The following is a 10,633-nucleotide window of genomic DNA, read 5'->3' as shown; positions in this document are numbered from 1 at the left end:
TGTGTTCTATTCCCTGTGAAGGACAGAGGTTCATCAAAGGTCAGGGATTAGCCCTTGTCTACCTAGGAAGCCAAGAAGAAACAAGCCTCATAACTGTAGCTCAGGGTCTTGGCCAGAGGTGCTAGCCATGCTGTAATATCAGCTGAAGAATCTCAACCCCCTTTCTGCTTAATTCTCAAACCATAACCAGCCATTGTCCCTAAGCTTTATTTGGAGAAACTCTTGAAAAACCCAGTAGTTAAATAGAAACAAAAACTGCCCAGAAAATTGTGAACTAAAACACATTGGGGGGTGGAAATTCACAAATGGTACAGGTGAGGAAACAAACACTAGGAAGATCAAACGCCCAATTCAACATCACATGTCTAGTTAATGGTAGAACTAGGCTGGGCTAGTTGATAGAAACATGATTGATGAGAAGCTGACTTGTACATAAGAGGTTAATATCTATTCCTTCAGAAAAGCAGATAAATGTGTGATGAAAGTGGAGGAGTCAGAGTTTTAATGAAAGAGAAAGATGTTTTAGAAAAGGCAATCCGAGAAATGGAGCTTCTTCTCCAGGTCTCTTGTTAGTGCAATTACCCATCGTATACTATAGTAAAACCTCATACGGAGGCAGTTAATCAGTGGCAAATGCCTCCAAGAATAAGTATACACCATAGCCATCACATCTTCTCACACTCTTGTCAAAGCTGTGTTTAATTTAGTAAAATCAAGCTGCAAGAACTATTAAGGATTTGAGTGCCCAAACTGAGGAGTATCTGGTTATTATTTTTCTGAAACTTCCCTTTTGCTTCCATTTGGCAAAGGTCAATAAATATTTTTTTTAGGCTTTGAGGCTGCAGCTACATTTTATATTATTTGTAAATGACATAGGTATTTGGTATACAGATGTAACACGGAAAACATTTAGAGTGAATTCAATGCTGTGTGTGTGTGTGTGTGTGTGTGTGTGTGTGTGTGTGAGAGAGAGAGAGAGAGAGAGAGAGAGAGAGAGAGACTACTCAGTTTTCTGATTGCATATACTCCCCAAAGCCTAAAACACACATATAAAAGAAGCAGTCGACTTCACTTTTCTCCATTCCTCGATATGCAAAGAAATACCCTAATAAACAGCCCCCCCCAAAATTACAAATTTCTTTAAACTTTATTGATACACTGCACAATCACAACCATCTCGTATTCATCCTGAATTAGAAAAGGTTACAACTACAATGTAACATGCACAAAATTCAGGTAGTATATTCACCCTTAATACAATTATTGACAGAAATCAAGTCGTTGATTTTTGAAGGAAAAGATACGGAAGAAAACAAAAGAAAAAAAGAACTCTAGAAGACTGACAAAGTCATATTCTTGTATCATGTGATAAATTTTTAAAGCATTTAGCATAGATTTGTTTTCAGGATAATTGTGAGAATGGGCACACCCATTGTCTGACACAGCTATAATGGCACCATTGATAACTCATATTTTTTTTTAATCTATAGGACTCTGAACTTGACAGATACATTTTCGTACACCCACACATACCTCACAACTGCACTTTACATGTCACAAAAATTTTGAATGATTAAAAATGCTCCCTCTAACTAACACAAGGGCAGCTATTATTACTTATCATTGCTATAATTGATATTCTTATAAATCTGCCAATAACATAGAAAGTGGCCAAGAAAGGATAGTAGACAGTTAACAATCTTTCTTCTCCCACTCAGTGGTGTGGAACAACCGAAATAACTGTGTGCCTTTAAAAGGGCACCACTGAAAGAAACAAAAAGGAACCTCTTTCAAAATACTGGAAATTAGGCTTAGCTGACTACTTTCAGGATGAAGACAATTGTGTCTAATTATGTCCACTCTGCATTCCTTTGGACGCTCCATATTCTGCACCTGAAGCCAAAACTGCATTACGTAGTTCAGCCCGATCTTTTTGCCACATCTTTTAATTACACATCTATTTCTTCCTCTTTTCATTTACTTCTCTTCTCTGAAATAAGAAATGAGGGAAATGAGACTGGCATTTTTATTTGTTTGCTTTTAGCAAGCATTAGGAGTTCTCATCATATGGTATCTTTGAAAATGTTGCCTTCCTAGTTATACACCTGTGAAGTCTTCCTGCAACTATTCAAACTTATTTGTCTTAAAAGAAAAAGACAGGGAATCTTTGGATAATGGGAGGGGAGGCAATTGGGTATAAGTGTGTCTAGGTATAGGCGTGTGCAAAATGAAAACGGAAGATTTTCCTTGTTGGAGGAAAATTGAATTTTACCAAAAAGAAAAATTTTATGCTGCTTCCCCTCATTCCAAAAAGATTAAACTTTGCTTTTCATATATATGTGTATATATGAAATATATGTATGTATACATATACATATACCTATATATGTGTGTGTGTGTGTGTGTGTGTGTGTGTGCACGTGATGGGGGTTAGAGGGTGATTTGAGGGCTGCTTCCAGGCATTGCAAAGCCATTATTTTCTCTGCTGAAGACTCAGAGTGAAATTGGGAAAGATAACCCCACCGCCATATCTCTCCTCACCTTGAGGCATTCCTTCCATCCTTCTACTGATGGGGCTGATGACAACCATACACAACTACAGAGGGACAGACATTCTCAATGGCATTGGAAGCACTCACAAAATTAGGGTATTCAATTTATAGCCACTCCTGTTGCAATGACAGTGATAAGCTCTCTATCTGTCTATCGCCCACCTTGAGGTTCTCTACACTTTTAATTTAAGAGTCCTTTCAACAAAGGTAGACATTGCTAACTCCTCCTTGTTGAGTGCAAAGTGACTGGATTGATGCAGAAACAGATTCTTAAACTCATCCTTGGTTGTGGAATTTCTGGAGTCCCAGAGCGTACTTTCCACCCAGGTTTTGAGAACTAACTATGTGACCTGGAAAATGTATTATCGAGGATGAGGCATGGGTTCAGAGGAAAGAGGCCCAGGCCTCTTCTTGACACAAAGCTTTACCTTTCCTTCTATTCAGTTGAGCAAAATTGCAGCAGAACAACCGTGCACAATGCTCTTGGAATAAAATATGTCCATTCTCCTATATGACTCCCCTCCCCCGGGTAAAACAAGAGTGAGAAAAACTAAACGCACTTGCTTAGACTTGCAGATAACTGTATCAGGCACTTGACATTAAACGTCTCAAAAAGAAGCTTGGCCAAAGCTTTAACACTAGCACTTTTAATGGCATTACTTTGGTGGAACTACATATTAACTTTATTTGGGGAAGGGGAAGGGCTTCAGAGTAACTACATTGCTGAATTCCTCTCACCTAATCTCCTTATTTGGTCTTCTTCCCACGTGGAAAGCCCGTGAAGCACTATGGCTTGCTCAGGGACTTGTTTATTATTTTCTCCTTTACCCCTATCTCCACCCCCCACATTTGCACCTTGAAAAAAATCTGTCCAGCAGGTCTCATCCATCTACCCCCTATAGGTAAAGTTCAAAGAGCATGTGTAAATGTATATATTGTCTTTAGTGAGCATTTACTGTTCTGTATGCTTCAAAATGTTGGGGAACAGCTACTGTCATACGGAGCTATCCCCACCAAAGTAACCCAAACAACCCCAAAGTTGGGGTATATCTGTTGTGAAGAAGAGCAATTTTCTTTCCCAATGCCCAGTTTCCTTGGGTTTTATTTACTTGGTTTTCTTTTTCTAGACCGATGAGGATTGCCTGTAGGATTTTCCCCCCTCTGAAATGTAGCTGGAATAGGTAACATGGTATTCAGAGGTTCTTCATGGTATCCAGTGGAAGAGGGCAGTTCGGAGCTTTATAGTGACTCTGAGACCCAGCCTTGCTCTGTTCAAAAGGTTCTGGTGATCTTTCTGGCCAAAGGAGAATGGACCCCTTCCTCTAGAACAAGTTTAGAGAACATGTATAGCTTATCCATTTCAAGCACCACGTTCTCCAAGACCACCCACTCCCCACAGCCTGCACATTTACTTTACTCCAAAGTAACACATTTATTATCAGTAGAACACTCAAATGGCACATTTAATTCTCATGTAAAGTCTGATACCAACCCGACTCCAGGTGCTGAATGTAGTGACAGATCTAGACATTGATGTCCAACCTTTAATTATGACTTTGAGCCTGCTCATAATTGTCCCTGGAACTTGGAATCGATACACTGCTTTTGGCATATCATTTATGTTCCCAGAATCTGGCTCCTGGAGGCTCACTAGGAAATGCAGATGTTGGTTTATAGCTGGCAAATGTAATAATAATTTCACTCACACCAGCTCAAACTCTTATGAAAGTGCCTAGGTTTTGTATGCCAGGAAAGCCTAGCCAAAGTTTGTATTTTATGTGTGTGTGTGTGTGTGTGTGTGTGTGTGTGTGTGTATACACCCGAGGTGCCAAAAAATGTATATACATGAGTTGAGTTCATCTTTTGTTTTCAGTATATATTATTACAATTTTAATACAGTTTTTTCCTTTCTAAAAATGTGTATACATTTTTTGCACCCTCTGTGTGTACACACACACACACACACACACATACATGTAACATTTAACATTTTTTAGTTTAGACCTGAAAGAGTTTTCCAACTGAGGCAGGGCATGTCTGTGAGATAGTCATTGTTGATGCTTCTTTCTCATCCTCTCAATAGGTCAGTCCTTGCAGCGCAGGTCAAGAGGTGCACAAACTTGTGCGGTTTTCAATGCAATTCTTTTGGATCATAGGCACCTTTGCTGGATGAGTCCTTCTTGTCCCAGGCGATAATGGAGAAATGTCAGGTCAGCTCTTGTTTACATGTGGCATCTGCTTGAACATGGAGAGCTGAGGGAATTCTTCCCCAAAGCCAGTTGAGAGGCAGCCTGTATCAGAGGAAATTGTGTGTCACTTACACTTTCCCCCTTCTGTTTGCAGTGTTGTATTAATCAAGTGCTTAGAAATTAAGTCAGTTGCTCAAGTGCCCTCAGCTCAGAAGAGTTTCCTGAAACAAATACCAGAGTTGTCAACACACCTGCCATGTAATTGGTGTCATCAGCTTTCTACTGGATAGTTTTCAAACAGATTAAACTAAAACTGGAGCAAAGAGGAGACAATGGCTGAAATCATCAGACTCAGACTGATGGACTGCTTTCTTCACATTCCACAGAGAGATGTGTGTGTGTGTGTATTTTGTTTTGTTTTGTTTTTATTTCTTTTTTTCACCATCTTGCTATTAAGAGAAGCCAGCAATGGAATGAGTCCCACAGGTTCCTGACATACACTTTCTTGAAAGGCTGAGAGAAGCATGAAAGTTGGCACCTTAGTCCTTCAAGTGTGAAAGAAAAACAGAAAAACAAAACAAAACAAACAAATAAACAAAAAGCTGCAACAACAACAAAAAACCCCAAAACAATACTAATCAAGGCCTTCCCAGGGCTGATCTGCTTCCCAAGAAGAAGTTTTAGAAAACACAGTCTCTTCTGGGAATAGTGAGTGACCGATCATTACATTGCTACTTTGGTCCATCTGCTAACGGGCGTCTACTTTGGGGAGATGGGATACCACGTTCCAAAGAGTCCATGACATATTGCTTTCCTATGTTGTTAGCCTGTGAGATCACTGGCTTTCATTTGAGAAGCTGATACATAGTTTTGTAGATGCCAATGTCTGTTGAAGGTAGAGGAAAAATGAATACAATAGAATAGACACAATATAATTAGACATTAATATGGTGATGAATTGATAGTGAGTAGTGGGAAAAGAAATAGAAAAAAGTGTTAGATAATTACATTGATAGATTGATAAGTAGAGTAAATAGATTGCTGGAGAGGACGATGGGTGGGTAGATAATTGAATGGAGAGATAAATCAGACAATTGAGTAGACGGATAACCATATGATTACTTTGATAAATAGCGTGATAAAACCCAAATAATCAGCCATCTAGGAATCATTTTTTATGAGTTGAACAGCATTTTTAAAGAGAATTACTATTCGCAAAATGCCTCCCCCATTTTGGTCATTTGACTTCTAAATTGTCAGTGTTGGGTTGTGTGAATAGCCCCAAACCTCTAATCTCTGTAGCTGGTGAGGAACACGAATAGGACAGAGTAGCCAGAGAAAATGGCAAAATTATACATATATATATCGTGCGATAACGTCCCAGAAAGAAAGGATGTGAACTCCAATGCAATTAGATAATAATAAACATGGAGATAGGAATATGTACATTGTAATCAGGAAAATGTGTCAAAGCTTAGAAGACACAGATAATAGGACACTTGGATATAACTCTTGCTGTGCACTACATTATAAGTCAAGTTGTGTCTTTAGGGTGTTAATCACGAGGCACGTTTTTTTGCCCAAATGGAGCTTATGTTTTAGTGTGGTGGGGAGGAGAGATTGGTGGGGGTGACAATGGGGAGGGAAGCAGAGGAAAGGGAAGGGCCAGGTAGCAGGAACACTTTTGGACACACCAATGAATGATTATCCTACACACAGTAGAACCCTGTCCACCCCTCCCCCAACCCCACTCATTTAACCTGGAAAATAAAAGTCAAAGAAAAGAAAACAACTCCCCCCGCCAAAAATAAAAATAAAAAATAAATAAAAAATCAAGAAGAATGACAGAAACAAACAAACAAAAAGAAGCCCAAACTGTTTTGCCCTCCGCAGTGCAGATTAAAGTCTGTGATATGGAGAAGCAGGCGTTGCTCAGAGAACCTATGTTTTCTTATCAAAACTTGATGAAGAAGTGGACAAAGAGCGTCCCTGATAGCCAGAGACAAGCCAGTGCTCTAGAGGCCGAGTTTACACCATCAATGACTGCTCCAGGCCCTGTGTAGGGGAAAGAGAGACAGACCCATTAGCATGCACCCAACGATACCATTCTTATTCCCTGATGAGCAAATATATAGACATGCTTTTCTGTGAGCATTCCCCCACCTTTCACCCCCACCACTGACCCTTCTATGTTTGGACAAGTGGAAAGTTCCCATGAAGAGCATTTAGAAACTCAAAGGAACAAATCAATGGGATGCCTTAGCCACTGCCTGAAACATGGAAGTTAAAAAAATAAAAGGCTAGAAGGAGGAAATGGCAATCAGGCCTATGGGCTGTAAAGTTAGAGCTGCAGAGAGGGCTAAATGATATGGCAGGACTAGATGGCCATTTGATAAGCAGCACCTCTAACTGTGTTTTGTCTTTGGAGACAACATTCTGGACAGACAGGGATGAGAGTGGAAAGGATAGGCATTAGGGGCAGGAGAGAGTCCAGAATGGCGACAAGCAGGGGGAGGGAAGGAGGAGAAAGGAACGGAAACATTTTGTGAGCAACGTTTTGTGAGGAGTCTAGGTGTTGATGTGGCAGACTTTCCATCCGGTGTCACTTAGGTGTCGTGGAGGTTCCTCCTGAGGTAGCTGAGGGAGAGTGAATAATGCTAAAGACTGTGATTGGGTTTATCCAGTGGTGTCTCTCCAAAAGCAGCCAATCAGCCTTTCGAATCCAAACTGCCACCAATAATTCAGCCTGAAGGAGTTCTCCCTGTAGCACTGTCTCTCCTGATCCCTCCCTCTGCACCTTTGCACAGCCCTAGTGAATAACTCACATTCCATGGAGGAAGACCTCCAATCACAAGCACTATCCTTTTCCTTTCAGCCGTTGTCCTTGAGAAGACAAACCATGGGAAGTAATATTGCCCTAGCCTGTTCCAAGGGCCCAAGAAAGATGTGTCAGTGTGTAACTCTGCCTCTGTTCTCTTCTCACTTTATTTGCAAGCCATAAGAATGTGGGGTCATAAGCAAGACCAGTAGCTAGCAAGCAGAGAGTATTCCAGGGACAGCAAAAGTAAGTACAAGCCAAGGGATTAGAAGCCATGGAGAGGCATTCCCATAGGGCCAGTAACAAAAGGAAGGGGTTGCAGGCGAGACTAGCTTGCCTCCTTTACCTTTTCAAACCAGGATTATGCTGTCTTTTTAGAAGTAAACTAGTGTATTGGAAGTGAGCATGACTACTTTTAAAAGCAGAGATGGTGCAGGGTCTCCTCAGATAGGACCCAATCAATTGGCTTGCTTGTCAACCTAATGGCATGTGCCTAATGGATCTGTGCCTTGCCTAGGAAAGGACGGATGCTAATCTTTGCGTAGGGAAGTACAGGTCTCTCACTTGAGCAGTGAGCATTCAACTGTTCCAACTTCAGGGATTTCAACATGGATAACTTCTCTTCCTCTGATTTACAATGTGCACAATTCTCTTATTGACTAAAAATTCATTTGTACATGATAGCTTAAGAGTCTAGCTCATATATCTCTGCATTTTTGTTATAGAGTATTTACAGACAAGGGCAGGATAAATGCCCTAGCTCAGTGCTACGATCTCCATGAAGGCTCCATAAATATTTATGGAAAGTAGCCTGACTCTGGGGCCTCCATCAGTCCAGACATATATCCTAAGGAATCATACTGGCCTACAGAATATACTGAGTTGGAAAATGCTTAAGTTAAAGCTCAGTGTAATTTTCTATAATGTTTTGTGGAAAAGATAAATGATTTAGAATTGTAAATGAGTTGATAAAAAATGAGCAATATAGATTTGTAAAACCCATGCTTCTTTAAGAGTATCTTTCATTAAAAATATATACACATATATGTATGTATGTATATATATATATATATATATATATATATATATATATATATGAGGTGTGATCAAAAAATACGGTGAATGTTTAAATATAAACAAATTTATTACACTAAAAAACATATTGCCATTAATCCCCCTCAAAATACACCCCCTGCTTCAGACACACTTATCCCATTGTTCTTGCCACTTTCTGAAGCAGTTCTGAAAGTCCTCTTTCGTGAGTGTCTTCAGTTGTTCTGTTGTGGCTGCCTTGATGTCCTGAATCAATTAAACATGTTTACCTTTCATGGTCATTTTGACTTTGGGGAAGAGCAAGAAGTCACAGGGTGAAATATCCAGTGAATAAGGTGAGTGAGGACATACCATAATGCTTTTGAGAGAAATTACCATACCAGAAGCAATGTTTGACACGGAGCATTGTCATAAGGGAGGATGAAACAGTTTGCCCATTTCTCAGGCTGTTTTCTACACACATCACCACCTTTTAAACTCTCTAATAAATCCTTATAATGTTCAGAGTTCACTGTAGTGTCCCTTAGTACAAACTCAGCTCACACAATTCCATCCATGTCAAAAAACACAATTAATATCACTTTGATGTTAGATCTTGACTGATGCTCTTTTTTCACACAAGGAGAACTGGGTGATTTCCACTGAGAACTCTGAACCTTGGTCTCAAGGTCATGACCATAGACCCAAGTTTCATCTCCCATGATGCTGTACCTTAAAAGGCTGGAATCTGAAGGAGCACGGTCGCACAACTCCAACGGAACTGACTAATGCTGCTGCTTTTGTTCGACAGTCCACATGCGCGGAACAAATTTTGCACTCACTCCCCTCATATTCAAATCTGTTGTTAAAATATTCTGAATGGAACCACAAGAGATGTTCAGATTCTCAGAAATTTCCCCAATAGTCAATCTTCTGTTTGATCGAATCATTTTGCTTACTCTTTCAATATTCTCTTGGGTTTTTGATGTTGAAGGACGTCCAGATCTTTCCTTGTTTTCAATCGCTTCACAACATTATGAAATCACTCGAACCACGTGTAAATCGTCTTCATGGTCACTGCAGCATCACCGTAAACTAATTTTAACATGTCATATGTTTTTTTAGCACTTTTTTGCAGTTTGAAACAAAATTTAATGTTAATGCGCTGTTCGTGATCCATGATTTACAGCACACTTTAAAACACACCTCTCAACCATAGCTCACTCCCAACTGACTTCACTGAACGAGTTGAAACTTATTACACACTGTTACTAAGGTTCGACGTGCCACTTCCCATATTGAAGATCCCTGCCTTTCCATTGGATGGTACTGGGCAGCAGCATTCACCGTAGTTTTTGATCACATACATATGACACATTGAACTAGTTATGTGTGTGTGTGTGTGTGTGTGTGCGCACGTGCATGTGTGTGTGTGGTATGATGTGTGTCTTCATGTAATTCACTGTGTTGATGGTAGCTTAAGAAACAATTGAGACTCTAATAAGTTCTACTCTAGGGAGACCGAGGTCTTCGTGTAGGAATAACTTTATTTCAAGTTCTACCAGTGAGCTTCAGCATTCCTTGCTACATACACCATGCTACAGCACAAGGTTGCATATTGCTAAAACAGAAGAAGATAAATATATAACAAAGCAAAGCATCAAAGGATGATATATGGAGAGAAAAGGGGCATCATAAAGAGAAATGTGTCTCGTGGAGTGTGGCAGTTGCAATAAGAGGTTCAGTGTTGGTCAGGCAGGAGCTTCACAGCCACAGTTTAGCTACAGTTGAGTGGTCCAAAGAGTAGAAACCAGGAAGGTAACTTAGTGGATATAGAGGCTGCTCAGTTTGCTCGGGATGATAATGATAACACATATTCATATTGTGCTCTTTATGTGACAAGCATGATTCTAAATGCTAAATATCTATTAACTCATTTAATCTTCACAAAACCCTCTGAGCCATGTACTATTGGCATTCCCATTATATTAATAGGGAAACTGAAGAACAGAACAGTCAAGTACTTTGCCCATGGTCACACA

The 10,633-nt window shown here is 39.9% G+C and overlaps 1 protein-coding gene across 7 annotated transcripts in view; it reads right to left on the bottom strand.

Annotated features, from left to right (window-relative positions):
* Nucleotides 1-10,633, bottom strand: part of OPCML (opioid binding protein/cell adhesion molecule like) — a 1,344,396-nt gene that overhangs the window by 82,996 nt on the left and 1,250,767 nt on the right. For 5 of the 7 annotated variants that reach the window (XM_088800813.1, XM_088800806.1, XM_088800805.1 and 2 more), the window contains one exon: nt 1,129-6,796. The exons of 1 other annotated variant lie outside the window; for it this stretch is intronic. In XM_088800813.1, coding sequence (XP_088656939.1) covers nt 6,696-6,796 — 101 coding nt within the window. In that variant the 3' untranslated portion in view covers nt 1,129-6,695. Of the gene's footprint in view, nt 1-1,128; nt 6,797-10,633 lie in introns of those variants that run through there. One more of the 7 variants, XM_088800809.1, reaches the window with a different exon arrangement.

This window comes from Rhinolophus sinicus, chromosome 9 (assembly GCF_057876585.1).
Source record: "Rhinolophus sinicus isolate RSI-liver-muscle chromosome 9, RSI-T2T, whole genome shotgun sequence".
Taxonomy (NCBI): domain Eukaryota; kingdom Metazoa; phylum Chordata; class Mammalia; order Chiroptera; family Rhinolophidae; genus Rhinolophus; species Rhinolophus sinicus.
Note: the sequence above shows the minus strand (reverse complement) of the source record. Positions and strands in the feature narration are given on the sequence as shown.